This window comes from Grammomys surdaster, unplaced genomic scaffold (assembly GCF_004785775.1).
Source record: "Grammomys surdaster isolate TR1022 unplaced genomic scaffold, NIH_TR_1.0 278, whole genome shotgun sequence".
NCBI lineage: Eukaryota > Metazoa > Chordata > Mammalia > Rodentia > Muridae > Grammomys > Grammomys surdaster.
Genome location: NW_021604719.1, coordinates 12,983,931 through 13,003,537, shown reverse-complemented (window position 1 = coordinate 13,003,537; position 19,607 = coordinate 12,983,931). Strand labels below are relative to the sequence as shown.

The 19,607-nt window shown below is 41.4% G+C and overlaps 1 protein-coding gene across 2 annotated transcripts in view; it reads right to left on the bottom strand.

The window, feature by feature from the left end:
- Positions 1-19,607, bottom strand: part of Gramd2b (GRAM domain containing 2B) — a 96,452-nt gene that overhangs the window by 67,202 nt on the left and 9,643 nt on the right. The window contains exon 1 of one of the 2 annotated variants that reach the window (XM_028777177.1): positions 217-436. The exons of the other annotated variant lie outside the window; for it this stretch is intronic. Within the exon in view, the coding sequence (XP_028633010.1) occupies positions 217-299 (83 nt within the window). The 5' untranslated portion in view covers positions 300-436. Of the gene's footprint in view, positions 1-216; positions 437-19,607 lie in introns of those variants that run through there. 2 annotated transcript variants of the gene reach the window in all.

Below are 19,607 nucleotides of genomic sequence, written 5' to 3'. Positions count from 1 at the left end.
GAGAGAGAGAGAGAGAGAGAGAGAGAGAGAGAGAGAGAGAGAGAGAGGACACACAGAGAGAGGAGGGACAGAGACAGACAGAGACAGACACAGAGAGGAGAGAGATTAAGATATATATATATGGGCTGTCTCTACTGAAGTTCAGAAAGCCTTTCCCATCCGAACGCAGGCTAACAATTCGGTTTGGGCGCGTCGCGTCCAGCAGAGGTCACTTACTGGGCCGGGCCAACTTTGCCTTCTCTCTTGGTGAGCACTTTGGCTGGCTTGGCGTCCTCCACCTCTTGCTGGAGCTCGGTCATCGGGGTCGCGTCCCGGGCGTACCTCAGGACTCGGCTCCCTATTCGGGGCTCCCGGCTCCCGGCTCTCTCGCACCCTAGGGCTTCGCATCCAGGCGGCGGTGCTCCCGGGCCGCAAACATGGACACGTTGGAGCTGGCGCGATTGGTCCGAGTTAGGCTGGGAGAGCCCAGAGGGTGGGAAGGGGAGGGTCGAAGCAAAGTGACAGCCCTTTTCCCCAACCCAGGAGACAGAGGAGGAGCAAATGGAAACCTGTTGAACCCGTCTTTCTGGGAGAGGACGGTAATTGGCCAAGCAGTTGAAACGTTTGCCTAGCCAGAGACAACATAGTAGCCGCCTGCTGTTCTAGGTCCCCTCTCTTTCTCTACAACCCAGCCGGTAATAAGGGAGGGGGTAGGGTTGGATGGGGTGGGGGAGTAGGCGAAAGGGGTGGGGGTGGGGTAGCAGCGAGCTGCAGTGCAGGAAGTGGACCTCACTGTGTGGTGGTGGCTCACATCAGTGCCCTGAGGACTGAGTTTTGTCGCCTTCTTCAATTGTGCTAACAATAGAGCCCCTCAGTTTGTCAGGTAGAATCAAAGGGAGTAAGTGTTACCAAGCTAATCCCTTCTAGTTCTTCAGTGGGAGAGAGATGGGAGAGGCAGTAAAACAATAATTGAAACTTCCTTAGCAATCTTAGCTGGGTGTGATTTGGCTGAATAAATTCCATTACCATGTATACATCTTCCATAGTAGATGTTGTGTTTTTATTTATCCACGGATGGACATTTGGGGGCGCCCCACCTTCCGCCGTTCTGAATGATGCTGCTATGAACCCGGTGTCCAAGTTCAGCGATGCTGCTATGAACCCGGTGTCCAAGTTCAGCTCTCTGCTTCCATTCCTTGGAAGCTCATCTAAAAGTAGACTTGCTGGGTCACATGGTGCTCTGTGTTTAACTTTTTGCAAAGCCGTGATCAGGCTGTTTTGATGCATGAGTATGGTAAGTATTCCGGGTAACTCTTACAGCTGAGTTAAAGATCGCTAAAATAGGCATTCTTCAGCATCTCTGGCTAGGACTTCTGTAAGTGAGGCAGAGCTGGGGGGAGGTTATAGAGGTGGGTTGTGGGTAATGTACCAGAAGGAGTAAGTAACCTGCATTATATTACTTGCTGAGTTTTTAATTACATCACCAAACAGCTAATTTGTTTATTCTTCCAGCTATTGTCTTTTTTTAAAAAAAAATTTATAAGCTCCATTATAAAATTTTCAAATAACATTGCACACAAAAAGTAACCAGAACCAAACTCTATACAACTCAGTAAACTTCTCTGCAATTAGAAATGCATTTTGGCTGGGTGTAAGTGGTGCATGCCTTTAGTCCCAGCACTCAGGAAGCAGAGGCAGACAGATCTCTGTGAGTTCTAGGCCAGCCTGGTCTAAAGTACAAGTTCCAGGACAGCCAGGGCTACACAGGGGACTTGAAAAAAGAATTGACATTTGAAACAGAAGCTCTGAAACTCTGCATTCAATTTTGCACTTTCAGTATGTTTTATGCGCTTATCCACCACCAAAACCAAAAAGACTCCCGACAGAGCTAGAAAACACATGACTCCCTCTTCTTTGTGTTCTTTCTCCTGCGCTCAGTCTTTCCTGGTCTCCTAATTCAGGCTTCCTTGTTCTCTTTTCGTGTTGTACTGTATCTGCATGTTCATTTGTTTATGTATAATTTTTATAATCCATTAATGACGATGAGGTGGATTCCAGTTCTTTGCTACAGCGAATAAGGCAGCAATTATCAGGGGGATGCCAATGTCTCTGTGTAGGGTATGGCACCATCTGAACATATACCCGGGAGTGCAATAGTGGTCATGTGGTAGTTCTATTTTTAATTTATTTTTGAGAAATCTCTAAACTGATTTCCACAATGGCTGTATTAATTTGCACCCCCACTACCGGTGAATAAGGGTTCTCATTGAATTACTGTACAAAAAAAAAAAATCAGACACAGTATATAGCACAGCATCTGCATCTGTCAAGCAATAGTAGAGAGACAGATGTGACTTAAAATATGGTTTTTGACTTGGATCTTTAACTTTGTGCTGATATGAAACTCATTACTTTCCTTCTTTCAGGCTTCTGGAAATCTAAATTCTTTTCTAATATCAAAGAAGAATTCTAACCACAACTTTTCCAGTTACTGAAATAACTTTGGTAGAAAATTTGAACTCCTTATCTTTTTTTTTTTTTTGAGGTAGATGCAGAATATTGGTCGAATGTTGACCTTTATTTACATTGGTTAGATGTACTGCGCATCTGTCACAAGCCCAAGGGCAGAGTTCAAAGAATGAGTTTGGAAATTAGAGTAGAAATGTGGTTGATGTATGTGACCAGATGGTTACCTAATTCACAGTATGTGGCAGGGTGTACATTTATTAGTCAATATGACTACGCATTAGCTGGCTCTGTAGACAGGTAAGGTCACTCACTCAAGGGCTGGTGATACATTTTGGAAGATGCTTGTGATTTTTCAAGAGGAAAACTGGAGGCTCTGTAATAATTCACCCATGCCCAATATACATGATCAAACTATCCCAGAAACACTTTGCCCATTCCTTTTTGCAATTTTAGTCAGTTATCTGAAGAGGGGATGGGAAGACTTTGATGGAGTTGAGAAAAAAGCCATAATACTGCATGGCTTCATTCTCAGACTTAAAGAAAAGTTGTAAGAATTGATGTTGAGAAGTATTACCGGAGGCTAGTCACTCTTGAACACATTATGTTAAATAGAAAGGTCTGGTGGACACACTCTTTACAGTAGAAGAGTATATTGTAGGCCATGGAAGCACCTGCTATGAAGCTTTAAAAATAACAAGGCATGGGGTGGTGCTCCCTTTGGGCTGGTGGTCCTGGGTTCTGTAAGAAAGCCAGCTGAGTAAGCCAGGGGAAGCCAGCCAGTAAGCACCACCTCTCCATGGCCTCTGCATCAGCTCCTGCCTCCATGTTCCTGCTCTGTCTTAGCTTCCTTCAGTGATAACCAGTGATGTGGAAGCATAAGTCAAATAAACCCCTTCCTTCCTAAAAAAAAGAAAAAATGAAACACAATAAAATTAAAACAAAAGAATGATTTTGAACCAATCTTTCCCAACCCAGACAATGGTGTAGACTGGGACAGTGAACCACTCGAGTTTGCTGCCTAGAGATGAATTAAGAACTACATTTATTATCTGTGTTGAGAAGAAAGGGCAAGTGGTATAAATCTTAGGGCCAGAGGGTAGTTGGAAATGACCAGTGTATGTTTGGTTCCATGAGAACAGGAAAGGCAATGCAAAATCTTCCTCATTTCAATGTTTTTAAGTTCATATCATAGCTCTATGTTCGGCTGTGAATTCATGTGTGCAACTGCCCCATCCTGTCAATCAAATACTGTTTTGTTTCTGACCCACTGTTCTGACTCTTAAACAATCTTCCTGTCACTGTGATCCCTGAGCTCTAGGGAAAAGGGATGCAATATAGATGTCCCACTCAGAATTGAACACTCCATAGTCTCTTATTCTCTCTATATTGACCAGCGTTGGGCCTCTGTATTAGCTTCCGTCTACTGCAAAAAGAAGCTTCTCTGATGAGGATTGAGAGATCTATGGGTATAAAGGCAAGAACTCAGGGGGAAGTTTATTACTGTGCCCATCTAGAACAGTAGTAGTATTAGGTTTTCCCCAAGGGCCTATGACCCAGATAGTCATAGATTGTTGGCCCAGTTAACAGCACCAGGCATGCACTCCATTTCGTTCAGTGCCAGTTTCTTAACACTACGTCAGTGTAGTCGCTTCTACATCAATTGGATTCTTTTCCGGGATCTGTTTCACATGTTTGTAGTTTTCATTCTTACTGGAGGGAAATGAGAAACTGTTGCCTACTCTACACTAAACAATGTTTAAAAATCAAACCTCCATAGCTTTAAAAAAAACTGAGTCTGATCTTCAGGGAGGTTAGTGGCCCAACAATAACAGAAACAACAACAACAACAAAACAGTGCTCCCTAGAAGATGAAGACTCAGTTTTCTAGCCTTTTGGGGGCGGAGGGGTTCTTGTAGGATTATAGAAGCCCAAATAATGCAAAACACGTTTTGTTGATGGCAAAGAATAGATGCTATGTTGGACTGTGTTGGAAGAAAGTCCTAGTAGGGAGAGACCCACAGGTGTGAATACAAAGTATTTGTAGAAACAACTTGTCCAAATGAGAGAATAACTGACCCCAGGGTGCCCAACCCAAACTGCCATGTCTACTATTGAACCCCTGCATCTATGGTTCAGGGAATGTTGTAGAAGAGGAAGGAGAAAGATTGTAGGTACCAGAGGACCAGGATGCGTCCTATGTGACAGTGTCTTCTATGCCTGACAGGAAAGCTGCACCCATTAAATCTCAACAATATAATTGCCTGAACAAGTCTTGCATAATGATAACTCCAGTTGACACGTGTCTTAGTCAGTGTTTCTATTGCTGTGAAGAGACAACATGACCATGGCAGCTCTTATAAAGGAAAACATCTAATTGGGCCTGGCTTATAGATTCAGAGATTTGATCCATTATCATCATGGTGGGAAGTGTGGTGGCATGCAGGCAGACATGATACTGAAGAAGGAGCTGAGAGTTCTACATCTGGATCCAAGGGCATCAGGAAAAAGAGAGAGCAAGAGAGAGAGAGGGAGAGGGAGAAGAAAGAGAGAGAGAGAGAGACAGAGAGAGACAGAGAGAGAGACAGAGAGAGAGAGACAGAGAGAGAGAAAGAAAGAGAGAAAGAGAGAGAGAGAGAAACAGACCAGACAGACATTGGGCTTGTCCTGAGCATCTGAAATCTCAAAGCCCATCCCTACTGGCATATTTGGAAGCAACAAAGCCACACCTACTCCAACAAGGTCGTACCTTCTAATAGTGCCACTCCCTGGTGACTAAGCATTCCAACTATTAGCCTATGGGGACTATTCCTATTCAAGCCACCACAATATGTCAATGTGGATGGAAGAAATTTCCCATGCATAGAGGAAGAGCTGCAGACAATCAGTGGCTACTCAGAGAGGGAGAATCAGTCTTCTCCAGGGATAGTTGCCTTTATAGGTTATCCAATCCCAAGTGACCAGCCTTAAACACACGTGTATGTGAGCAACATGAAATGGATTCAGTAAGTTGTGTGTGTGTGTGTATGTGTATGATTGTACACGTATGTATGTATACATGTATATATACATACATATGTATACATATATACATACATATATACATATATGGATGTGTGTAAAAGAAATCATTCAAGAAGAAGTTATGAATTTAAGAACAAGTGGGTAGACAGGAGGAACTGGAGGGGCAGGAGGTGGAGTGGGAATGATTGAAGTGTAATACACATGTATGAAGTTCTCGAAAAGATAAAAATTTCAATTAAAAATCGCTCTATTTGTAGAGAAAGAAACATTTGAATTTAGAGCTATTTCTGGTGGCTGTATTGGAAGATTCCAGTTGTTTTAGAACTAATCATCTGAAACTGTAGAGGTTCCAAGAGTAATTTATTATTATCTCACAATTCTATGAGTTGACTACACTCTACTGGATGTGTGTCACTCTTTTAGGTACAGTAACATGGAGCCTGTGGATGGAATCATTAGAAGACTCACTAAGCTCGATATGCAAGATGAATTTCATTGGAAGAACTGGCTCTTTAGGTGGACAAGCCAGCTCGGCTGAGGGCCAGTAGGACATTCCAGTCTCCCTGTGTGATATTCCACTGAGTTGGCAAGCTACGACTTCCTTATATGTAACATTGAGATCTTAGTACATTTGGGGTTTTATTATTACTTTGTTTTGTGTTTTGACTTGTTGGGATCATATGTCCTGCAGACCAAGGGTGAATCTACAGCTTACTTATGAGACATCACTGACAGCCGTACAACTTCAGGTATGTTGGGTTCTATTCATTAAAGGTGAGCTGTAGACCAGCCTAGATCTAAGATGTAAATGCCAGGAGCCAGGTCACCAGGGAACATTGTTAGAGACCAGCTGCCACAGGGTAGCCCTCTGAACTTTCTTGCTGGGCCTGGGGGTTAACAGATGTTTTTTAACAGTACTGTTTTAAACAAATGAGATTCAAATGTGAGCAAAAGGATAAAACCCGACTTGTTATGAATCCTACATTCTAGATGTAGAAACCAAAATTTCATAAGCACAACCAGCCCTCTCTATTTACATATTCTGTACTCTCAGATGTAACTAATTATAGTTCAAAATGTAGACAGGCCTACAGTGGTGGGATCTACACTGAACATGTATGGATACTTTTCCCACTTATATGACAACTATTTACACAGAATTTCCACAATATTATTAGAGATGGTAAATGCAGATCTTATACCAGTTTTTGTATGGGACTTGAGCCTCTCTGGCTTTTGATGTTAGAAACAGTCTACAGAGGATGCTGAGGGACCCCACTGTATCTGAGAGGCACTATTTCTCAATGCAGAAGAGAATCAAAGAAAAAGACACTCTATCAGTTCAATGCATAGGAAATTCAAAGACAATGAAACAGAAGAGATGGGGAGGGGGACTTTTTTCCTTAGGATGATCAGGAAAGCCCCATCGAGAGGAGATGGCTCAGCTGAGTTTTGAAGGACAAGAAAGAAGAAGCCCATGAAGATCTGGATGCAAAGCTGGCAGGAGGGAAGAGATAGGCAGAAACCTTGAGACTGTGTCTTACTTAGGGTTTTCATTGCTGTGAAAAGACACCATGACCAAGGCAACTCTTATAAAGAACAACACTGAATTGGGGCTGACTTACAGATTGAGAGGTTCAGTCCATTATCATCAAGGCAGGAAGCATGGCAGTGTCTAGGCAGGCATGACATTGGAGAAGGACCTGAGAGTTCTATATCTTGTTCCAAAGGGAACCAGAAGACTTACATACAGGCAGGTAGGAGGTCTTTTTTGTTTGTTTGTTTGTTTGTTTGTTTTCCGAGACAGGGTTTCTCTGTGTAGTCCTGGTTGTCCTGGAACTCACTCTGTAGATCAGGCTGGCCTCGAACTCTGAAATCCTCCTGCCTCTGCCTCCCAAGTGCTGGGATTAAAGGCGTGTGCCACCACCGCCCGGCTAGGTAGGAGGTCTTAAAGCCACCCCCACAGTGACACACTTCCTCCAACAAAGCCATACCTCTTAATGGTGCCATTCCCTGGGCCAAGCATATTCAAACCACCACAAACTGGTTGCTGAACTTGGCACATTCTAGACACAGCAAAAAAGCTGCATCTCTCTAGCGTGCCTGCTCTAGGGAGGAAGACAGTTGATGTCTCATATAGGTAATAAAACAGGAACAAGGCAGAGTTGCAGAGTCTAGAAATATCCACAAAACCTCTCCTTTTTCTTGTCTTGGCATGGTGCTGTCAGTCATCGGCCTGGCCTTCCCTGTACCATCTTTTGGCAAGTTCTGCTTTTTTTCCTGTACAGCACTAGACAGTGTGGTCCGCCATTGCTCTTGTCATCTTGTCCTGAAGCAGCTAATATTTAATTATCTCTGGAGCTGTGTCTGCCCATCAGACTTTGCTACTTCGATCGCATAACTTTTATTGCTTGCTCTAACTTGATTCATTCCCTTTTTACACCTTCATCTTCCTTTTTGACAAATTCTACTGGTGTTTTCTCATCTCCCAATCCTTTTGTCTATGCTCTACTATTCCTCTTGAAACACTAGTTCACAAGAATTAAGTTAGCTCAGGAGGAATACGCAAGAAGCATGACAGAAGAGTAGTTGAGAAAATATAAAACCTTCGTTCTCTTGTCAGTTAGCTACAGATTTACTTTGAGTTTTGGCTCAGTCTTAACAAGTAGACCCTTTGAGGGAAATTGTGCCCAGTCTTCCGCTGTCTCTCTGTTTCTTCTCTGTTTCTTTCCTTTCAACAGTTTTTTTTGGGGGGTGGGTGGGTGGGGGTGGTAATCACTTTATGGGCCAGGTCATATTCTGGATGATAGAGCTATGTACTAAAGTAGCATGCTTGCTGTAAGTGAATTTACAATTTTGTGGGAGAGCATATCCATAGACAGACATTTACCAAGCATGTATACGTAGACTGTTTTGTTTCCTAACTAGATGCTTGCTACTAAGTACTGTAGTGGTGTCAAAGAGTGGAGGGAGAAAGGGCTGCTCAGTCATTCCTGTTTGCCTGTCTTGGGTCACAGAAGCCACCTCCCCTCCTCCACATCTGCATAACGTTTTAGAACTGGTCCTAGTCTGGAAGTCTGGAGAGCCGGGCTTCAGTCCAAGCCCTGTGCTTTGTGGTGGAATGTGAATGTATTAACGGAGCACAGAGTGAACGTACCCTCACTGCCTTAAGGGCAGGGCTGGTTAGAGCAACAGCCTTCTTTCTGCTTCAACACAACCTAGGCGGAGATGACATGTGATTTTTATGTGAACCAATTTAAAACAATTGAAGTTTCCTGAGGGTAAGGTAATTATTACAATCTGTTCATCAGAGAAGATGAGTCTTTTGTCTTCTTTCCACAGGGCTGTGTGCTTTGCATTAGTTTTTACTTATAATAAAACAAAAACAAACAATACAGATGGAATTAATGCATTTCTCTGTGTGTTAAGGTCATAGGTAAATTAAAGTCAGAATTTAATTTTTTTTTACCATAACCAAATAAATTAGCTAAGAATTAATCTTACTCCATATCAGCTGATAGGTAATGGTCTATCTATCTACCAAGACGTGTATCACAAGTAGAGTCCCTGGGATGCTTACTGCTATAAACTTTAAGAGTGTAAAAGCAGAGCTACAGTACAGAGCACAAAGTGTCCCTGACGGGGCTGCTAGGTATCATCTTGGCTTCTCTCTTACCCCAGTGTGTATTTATTTTTGCCCTTGGATGTTCAGGGGCTGGGAGGGGGCAAGGGTTGTTGTGGTGTCCTTTCAGTAAATAGCTCTTCCTGTTGGAGCTAGAAATTTCACACACTCAACTCCAGTGGAGCTTGGGTAATAGCAGTCAGAACCCAGGCCAGGGGTAGAACACGGTAGACTGAGAGTCAGGCTGTCCTGAGACTCTATACGAATTCTACTGCCTTGGATGGATGACTTACTTCCCCTAAGTCTCACTTTCCTCATTTGTGGGGCCCCTGGGAATGGGAATAGCAGCTACATTTACTTCCCAGACCCATTAAGGAACTTTAAACGATCATCATGTTGTGAATAGCATGTGGGACACATACTAAGCATCAGATTGCTCTCAACTATTAACTGTCATTATTATGTTATTGACCAAAGAATTATTTTTAACAAGTTGGGAATGTGGCTATCCCTTAGTTCAACAATGCTTAGTATTTAAAGTTAACCCACAGTATACAGGGTATTAATGTCAACATGCTGGAGGAAGTTACTAATGCTACCTGAGATGTGACCCATGCCGTCCTCTCACTAGTCACTCTTATTCAGGCTGATTTATTCATGTCAGAAGTTATGGCTATGTCCTTAGGTTAGAGGCACACACATATTTAACTTGCTAAATCTCTAATCTACTTTCTAAGTCTTCTTGCCCTGCCCACTCCCTGAAAATATAGTTCCTAACACAAACACTTTAGCTCAGCTAGTAAAAGAGTTATTTGAATTGGGATTTAATCAGTATTAATCTAGTTATCAGTATTAACTTAATTAATAATCAGTATTGACTCCTATTTATGGTAGCTCTGCTTTGCTGGGGACAATTCTGATTCAGTCCTATCATCTAGTATTCTTTTTTTTTTTAATTTTTATATCAAATTGTAATTTTTACTTATTCACACAGGGGTTATAAACACAAAAAGGCAGGATGTGGGGAAGAGGATGACACCGGAGCGTGAGTGTTCAGCAGGGTACAGATATCTTTCAGAACAGGGTATTAGCTGGGTGAAGGTTCAGGGGACAAGTCACTATGACTCTGCCTATGATTCACTTGTCCTTATCTAAGTTGGTACTATCCACCAAGGCTACCTATTTGCAAGGTCTATGACTACTTAGGCTGGTTAATTTCCACAAAAGCTGCCTGTTTACAATAGCTTATAGCCATCCGTTTCAATGTTTTTCCACAGAGACCCAAGACTTTGTGTTAGCATACATGTATGACAGGCCTATTGCTGATTTTAGGCCTATGGCTGATTTTAGGCCTTCAGTGTATAAGCAGGGCTGCCCCTGACATCTCCTCCCTTCTCTAAGTATAGAAGGGCTGTGGTGATTCTAATCTTGCAAAGGCGGGGATAGAGGCCTGACCTCCAGTAATTGAAGGGGACTTTGCAATGGCTCCAGTCCCCCTGTCGTTGTCCAGTGAGGCATGAGGGTCATACCCACCCTGATGTCTTTTTCCTGGAGAGGGGATACTTTTGACATCAATCCCTATGCAGTCAGGTTTGTCCCTCAGGGAACCCAGATAGATATTTTTAACTTTTATTTATAGTCCCTTGCAGTGCTTAGCCTCGCAGCCTAAGCAAGAATTCAGATCGCCAGTCAGAGGGGGTTCTGGGTGGCCCCTCTCTGCTTGGTCTAGGGGCGGATGTCCCCCCTTTTAGGTTGGGTGGAGATCATCTAGCATTCTTATAACACAGTTGTGCTTCGTTTCCTAAAGAGCGACTCTGTACAATGTAGAGACTATGTGTTATTATGTAGTTCAGGCTGGCCTCAAACCTACAAATGTCTTGCTTCAATCTTCCAGGTGACCAGATTCAGATTACGGGTGTGTGGTACTTCATTCACCTTTAACCTTCAGTATTGGCCATACCAGCTGTTTCAAGGGGGCATTCAATTAACCAGTCTGCTTTGCTGGCCAGTGGCTGCTCTCTGTCAGTTGTTGTATTTCTAACATCTATTAAATGTCTTGAAAGTTGGCATCAAGAGGAGGTGAGAACAAATGTATGCAGTTATCACAATTGCTGGGCTAGTCCTAGCTCACTCTCCACTCACAGGAAGCTGGGGAATGTCCTTAAGCACAGAGTTGGAGGCTTACAGTGCAATTGGAAGTTTGGGTCTGACAAATTCAGTCTTTTTATTTATCTTGACTTTATTAAATACAGAGCGAGTAAGTTTTATTGCTCACGGCGGCACATTGTTTGGGCTTGCAAACAGTTTGCTTCCTTCAGATGTTTCCTGAACTGTTTTGCTCTAGGGAGAAAGAATTTAAAGACTGCTTCTCTCAAGCCCCAGGCTTTCAGTTTAATCTCTCAGGGAATTCATTTCTTAGATTCTTGGCTATCTATTGACTACTAAATGTCCATGGGGTACGCTCTGCCACGAGAAAGCCATAGCATAGGCCAGAAATCACAGTGCGATTGATCACTAGGACCACTTTACTTTATCATTTTCCATTTGTGTCATTTTATCGATTTCAAAGAATGACTTGGCTTAAGAAGTAGGTGAGGAACTCTTAGATCAGTTCTGAAAATGTTCTTATAGTTTTGATTGTGAGCCTCACCTTTAATGGCTGAACCATCTCTCCTGCTCCTGAAAAAACGTTCTAAACATCGATCTTGGTGCTAAGTTACCTGCTAGTATAGATGGAACAAATTCATTGACTATTTCAATGTATGGAAGTTCAGTTCCAATTTTAGCATATTGTAAAGCTCGAACTGTCTTAAGTAAAAATTGGTTTTTTTGAAAAAGTGGCTACAGTTAGTAAAGTAACAGATGAACTAAGCCAATTCGTACTAAATGCTTAACCTCTTTGTCCCTTATCTCTGCTTTGCTGAATAGTTGATGGTAAACTTCAGTGTTGACAAAGTAGTTCTGGGTTGAGATTTTCTCCATTGCTTTTTCTCCATTTTTTTTTCATTGTATTGTAAAATGTGTGACTCTTTTTCATGGAAACCTAGGGAACATCTGCTGAGAACATACTAGGTCACATAAGTCCTGGTTTATTAATAGTGTGGATCCTTACTTCTTGCTTGAGCGGATATTTCAAAGGTTAGTTGAGGGGCAGAACCAAAGGACTCAAGAAATGCAAGTAGGATATGCAACATACAGCATGCTGTATGCAGATTAGAACCTTAGATTCTTTATTTTGCTTCCTTTCTATCCCAAAAGTCTTTCAATGATGCTCAGCTGGCTGTGACCTGGTTTACTAGATCTGAGTAGTTTGGAGACAGAGATTTTACACAATTCAAGAAAAAAGGAAATGAGATAGTGAGAGTGAAATTAGCAGAGTGCTTCTGATAGATCAGACATCCTGTGAGGGACATCTCATTGTGCCAATAAGAAACTAAGACTTGTCAGAGGGTGGACTACTTCTCTCTGAGCTGATGAGGGACAGTGTTTGAATTTTGTTTGTTTTGTTTGTCAAGAGAAGGTTTCTCTGTGTAGTCTTGCCCGTCCTGGAGCTTGCTTTGTAGACTAGGCTGGCCTCTAACTTACAGAGGTCCTCTTGCCTCTGCCTCCATCCTGAATGCTTGGATTAAAGGTGTGTGAGCTGTCACTCCCAGCTATGTTTTTGAAATTTTCAGTGTCAAATTTCTATTTTAATCAGAAGATTTAGTTCAAGGCAACAGGCGTCAATCATTTTGAAAATGAGAGAGTCAATGTATTAGTTATGAAAAAACTATGTATGTATTTTGTATTTATGGCAAATGTACTTTCTAAAAAAGGGATATTTTTAAGGCTCTCCTGGCTCCATGGGGAAATAATTCATATGCTACAAAGTTCATCCTTTTAAAGTGTGTGCTTTCTGGCTGGATACTGGCTCAGTGGCTAAGAACACTTGCTGTTCTTCTAGAAGACCCACTTTTTTCCTCTAATACCCATCTCAAGGATGTAACAATTGCCTCTAATTTAGCTCCAGGGAACTCAACACTCTCTTCTTGCCCCCCCCCCCAGGGCACCGCACACATGTGCCAGACCCTCACATGATATCACATACAGAGATACAGATATGAATAAAATCAAAACTAAAGATTAAAAAGTGAAGTGTACATTTCTACGGGTATTAAATCACTAAACAAAATTGTGCAAGTATCACTACGACCCAACACTAGAGCACACCTCCTCTCCACAAACAAATAAAATCAAAAAGCAAGTCCCTCAGACCTCCAGAAACCAAAACTCTGTACCTATTAATCATCAGTCTCTTTGTCCACCCCCTAGGAATACTGTCTGCTTTCTTTTGCTACTGATTTCCTATTTGGAGCATTTTATTTAAGTGGAATCATGCGCCTTTTGTAACGAGCCTTTCCCATCTACGTTGTGACATTCAACCGTGTTTCATTCTTTACTACGGTCAAATAACATTCCAATGACATTGACAGTCTACATTTTACTTAGTTTTTCCTTAGCAGATTGTTACACGATAGGCATTTGACCATTATAATAATATATTTGTTTGCCAGTGTTGGCTGTGTCATTAGCACAGATTTCCTTCCGACTGTGTTGAGGAGATTTAAATGACAAATAATATAAGCAGGTTTTCCCATAGATACGTGTAAATTTGCTAAGTCATATCATAACTCAATGTTCAACTTTCTGAAGAACTTAACACCTGCTTTGTTCAAAGACGTATGGTTTTACCTTCTCAATAACTACGAACAGGACCCCAATTTCTCTACTTACCTGGCCCCGCTTGTTAGTACCTATCCTTTCATGTATAGCCATGTCAGCGGGCATGAAATGATACCATTGTGATTTTAGTTTTTATGTCTTAATGACAAATGATTTTTACTACAATATTGTGCCTTATAGTCTACATATATGTTTTGTTTGGTGAAAAATCTGTTCAAATCTTTTGCTCACTTTAAAAAACGTTTTACTTTTCTTCTCTCTCTCTCTCTCTCTCTCTCTCTCTCTCTCTCTCTCTCTCTGTGTGTGTGTGTGTGTGTGCCACATATGTGTCCATGCCTGTGGAGGCCAGAAGAGCCTATAAAATTCTCAGATACTGGAGTTACAGGCAGTTGTCATTCTCCCAGCATGGATGCTGGGAACAGAACTTTGGTCTTCTGGAAAAACAGCATACCATTCTTAATTGCTAAGCCATCTCTCTGGCTCTTCTCTTTGCTGCTCCCTCTTCCCCCACAATAACCCTTGAGACAGGGTTTCTCTGTGTAGCTCTGCCTGTCCTGGAACTTGCTCTGTAGACCAGATTGGCCTTGAACTTACAGATCTGCCTGGCTCTGCCTCCTGAGTGCTGGGATGGAAGGGTATGCACCATTATGCCCAACTCACTTTGCTTATTTTCAAGTGTGCTATGTTTTCACAGTTGAGTAGTAAGAATTCTTAATACTAGGTCACCAACATATGCTTTGTAAATATTTTCTTCCCCTCTGTGTATTTTCTCTCTCTCTCCTGGTGGTGTATTTCATTTGGTTTGTTATTGCTTTACTAATACTTTTGATTCCATATACCAGACTTTAATTAGCCCCTTAGTTTAATAGGGCGACGTATTTTAGCCCAGTTCTGATACTTCATGAAAAAGGGCATTAAAGATGGTTAAGAGCCTAACTCTTCACTTAGTGTGTGCAGGCCTACTCCCCAGCTTCCTATCTGGACAGTAGCTTCCATTCCATAAAGTTATTGTGGTGCTTGGATTAGCTCTTAGAAGAGGGCAGAGAGGAAGACATTGGCTCTCAGGAGACTGCTCAGAAATGGTAAGTTGCTGTCATTTTTATTAAGAGACAGAGGAACTGGATCTAATGAGGCATCAACTAGCAGGTAGATTGTCACTTTGTCTCTCAGTGCATTCTCATGGGCTGCTGAAACTCCATGGTTATTTGCCAGCAAACTTGATAGGCACATAGTAATCATGATTTTATTTCCTTTGATCTCAATGATTAACAAGTCTTTGGGGGTCAAAGGGATCATGGGTTAAAAATAAATTGTCATATTAGCAGAAATGAACATTTTTATCCTGATGTGTTCTTGTTCTTATTAATTAGTGGCTATTTATGTAGTTGCATGGAAACTAATAGACAAAGTTTTCTCTTTATCAATTAGATATAGGAGCATAAGAAATGTCACTTGATAAGGCAGTTAAATATTTACCATGCTCTGCAGGATTATCTCAGAGCTTTCCTATGGATGAAGAAACAGCAACAGAAGCAGACAAAGGCCAGTCTGTTACTGTCGCTGTTTTTAACCATTATATTTAAACTTCTATTATTATTCTATTTTATGTGCATGGATGTTTTTCTTACGTGTATGTCTGTGTACCATGTGCATGCAGTATCTACAGAGGCTAGAAGAGGACATTGGGTCACCTATGACTGGAGTTATAGGTGGTTGTGAGCCACCATGTAGATTCTAGGAATTGAACCTGGAAACCGCTGAAATATTAGACAGTGTTCTTAGCTGCTGAGCCAACACTCTAGATTTGTTTTAGTGTTATAAACCTAGATCTGGTGAAAGTTCAAAGTCAAATGATCTTGGTTCAGCCCATTCACTCCTAGAGGCAGGTACTCTAATAAATGAGGAGGTGCCATTCAACACAGATATGCTTCTCTCTCTCTCTCTCTCTCTCTCTCTCTCTCTCTCTCTCTCTCTCCCTCTCCCTCTCTCTCTCTCTCTTTCTCTCTCTCTGTCTGCATATGTCTGTCTGTGTCTCTCCGTGTGTATTAGAAAACCTTTTTCTGAAATCTTATTGAAACAACTCAACATAAAATTTTATGTCTGATGACCCAAATTCCATCTCTAGGACTCGTGTCCTGAAAGGAGAGAACAGAATCCTACAAGTTGTCTTCTGACCCCTACATATATGCTACACTCAGTACATGCCCCTTTCCCCACGAGATAAAATAAAATAAAATAAAATAAAATAAAATAAAATAAAATAAAATAAAATAAAATAATAAAATAGAATACTATCACTTCTTGGCCTTTGTATAAGATCGCTTATTAAAATCAAAACTCTTGGGCTGAAGTGATGATTCAGCCATTAGATGCTAGGCTCACAACCCTAGGGACAAAACAGTAAAACTCTTAATCAATAATTAACATGCAAATATATTTCTCAGTTCTGAAAAGTTATCAATTAGAGATGGGAACTATAATAAAATTATATTTGTGAGCACTGAAGCTGTTTAAATATCTTTTGGGACTCAATCATAATTTCTCTCTGCTGTGAGATAGCCACTAAGTAAAGCCACGGAGGGTTGTGTGTTTGTTTGTTTGTTTGTTTGTTTAGTGTTTCTTATCTTAACTTTCAATCCCCAAATCCATCTAGGGAATCCATTAAGGAAAGAAAAGGAAACAATGCTTGAGGGGAGTTTTACAAAGATGAATGCCGTGGTCTCTTCTATCAAAATGGGCAACAATTTCACAGATGATGGAGAAGCACCATGAGAAGGAGATAAACATGTTCAATCGTAATCCAGGCTGATGAAGCTACCTGTGAACTGACAACCTGCTGACTTTTGTCAACTATGCTGGGAGACCTGAGATCTGAGGACATTAAAAATGGAGCAGACTATAGTCTAACGCTGGAGGCAACGTTCCTTCCATTTCAGCATACATCAGTACAGGAACGAAACAAAGAAAGCAATGATCCAAGGAAAGTTGCACATAAGTAAATAAATGTCGGTAAGCACATAATAAATATTAACAGAGCAGTCCTTTCCCAGAAGTTTCTCAGAATAGACGGACTGAAAACGCAATTGCCTGGCACATACTATAGATTGTATCTCGGAAAACATGAAAGAAAACCAGGAGGCCACGTCCAGATTCAAGGCACTCAGCACATCCTTTCGCCAAACTGGATTCTGTAGCCATGTTCCGACATCCAAAAAGAGTAAACATGTCTTATAAATTGAATGTAAATGTCTATCTCAGGAGGCATGAAAATCATGTCCAAGAACCATTCAGAGAACAAAATGAACCTGAGGTAAAAGGCCTTTTCTCCTAGAGCCTCTCTCAGGTTCCCCAAGGTCTTGTTCACCACAAGTCATTTTTATGACTGTGTTCTGATACCCCTACTCCCCCTTTTAAAGCAAGAACAGACAGCGCGGTAGATAAAGTGTTCTCAGGCATTGATTCTTAGATGAAGCCATTGATGTCCTAAGAGAAGCATGAGCACACACATGGTAACTGCAAACTCAGACACAAGAGCACGCTATACATGATACTTTGCTGCCAGGAATGAAGATCCAGGCCTTGTAAGACATCAGCAGTTCCTTCTGCTATCCCTTGTCCTGAGACTCCAGCCAACTGCTTTGGAAATGTCTGAAAATTTTATCCAGATATCTAGTGGTCTAGTTTTTTTTTTCAGATAAATATGTTTTTAATAAAAGAGTTAATTTTCTTTCAATCCTACATAAAACAGTAGCAATTAAAAACTTCATTTCTGAAAGTAAAATATTTACATATTAGCAAATAACTGTGCAAAATTTACATGAAAAAAAATGGAAAGACAGGGACTTCCTAAAAGATAAAATGAAAGGTGTAACAGTTCTTGGGTGTTGTAAAAAAATACTGATCAGTGTTCTGTTCATACATGCAAATTGAATTCTAACATGAGAATCCACATGAAGAAAGCCAAATATTTACAGTCATAAAAGTACTATCAATAGACAATTTAATACATAGATTAAATATGTAAAGAACCAATAGTATATTTGTAATAAAATATACTCTGAAAATATAAAGAATCAATTAGTATATTTGTAATAAAAAAATGGATACAAAGAAGGGGCTTTGCTCTGGACTCCTGTAAGATTGGCCACAGCTTTCATACACTCTCTTAGCAAAATAATTATAGTTTACATAGCCATTTTATGTTATATGTCAAAAAGTATGTACAATTACTGACAAAATACACCAACTATTTCCAACACTTGACCCACACTGAGAAACAGTCCGTGGTTGATTCTTCTCAACTCTAATTTTATTTCATCTAAGTCTTCACTCTGAGATAAAAACACAGTGCAAGTAAAATCAATTTATGCTGAAAAGGTTCTCATATAATCAGCTCTTCAGTGTGGCAGAAACCGTGTCTACAGCAGAGAGAACACAAAGGCCTGTGGATGCTCTCGCAGGATAGCTGACCCAAGCTCATCCTCGGCTGAGTGGTCTTCTTGCCAAACAAGCCATATTTAAGGACTGATGGAAGCGCTTAGAAAATAACTAGTAGTTGCTCATCTTGTGTGCGTTTTGTTCCGCTCACCCTGACCCACTAGGTGTATGTCTACAGCCGATGACTTCATCTCTTATTTTATTTGTAGCAGTCAGTTGGCGAAGCAACTGATTTTTTAGACTATTTATCACCTCACTCTGCCCCTTACCTCCCTTCTACATGGAACTCCCCAGGAACGCAACCTCCAAGCAGCGTACTGTGTCTGCCAGTGGAGGCCAGTGTGCAGCACCTGTACAAATAGGATTTGTTTGCTGCAGTTGGAAGCTGTAAAGTGGAAGGTCTAGTTCTTTATACCCTCCGGGATGGGATAATGGCCACATGTAGGGCTAAGCATCCTGAAAATGCTAGGAAGCCCGAGTAATAGGATCCCCTTGGGGCAACTCAAAAATTAAATAGAGCAATAGCCAGGGTACCTTGGGAAATAAACCCTCCCCTTTTAATTATTTTTTTAAAAGGTGTTTCTTAAGTACCAACGTCAGCTATAGTTTTAAACAGTACTACTCAGGTAGGTTAGGTAGTTCTCTAAGAATATCATGGGATGGGTAATTCATAACCCCTTTGGTCCCAAAGCAAATCAGAGCACTGAGTCATTTTGAAGAGACTAGAACCCAGCCGTCCTGTGGAAAAGTCTGTGCTTTTAGCTGCTGCTCTGGGCTACTTGCCAGCTCAGATGAGGATTTCAGGGGTGTAGGGTTTAGATTTCCAGAAGCTTTAGCATTTCAAACTCCTGAGGGATTGGGATGTAAAGCAGTGGTGTGGGGTCCTTATCTCGAATGGGCCAGGCTCCAGGTTTTATCCTCAGCACCAATAAAACAAAACCATCCACAATATCAACAAGGATAACACCCCCCAGAACTGGAGGCTGGTGATTTACTTACATACACTGAACAAGGCTCTGGGTTTGAACTGCCACAAAAATAAGTCACAGTGGGAAGGAATCCCGTGAGTCACACTTCAAAAGCTTTGTTTTGGCTTCAAGAAAGTTGTGGGGTAGGGTTTATGATTTACTTTAAAGTAAAATTCACATCAAGGAAACATGGGGGTGAGCAGAAGAGATGAATGGGGGACAGAAGACATGGGGGAAACAGGAGACATGGAGGAGAACGAGAGACATGGAGGGCAGAAAACTTAGGAGGAACAGGAGACATGAAGGGGTCAGGCAACACAGGCGGAAGAGACTTTGGGGGACAGGAAACATGGCAAAACAGGAGAGATGGAGGAACAGGAGACATGCTA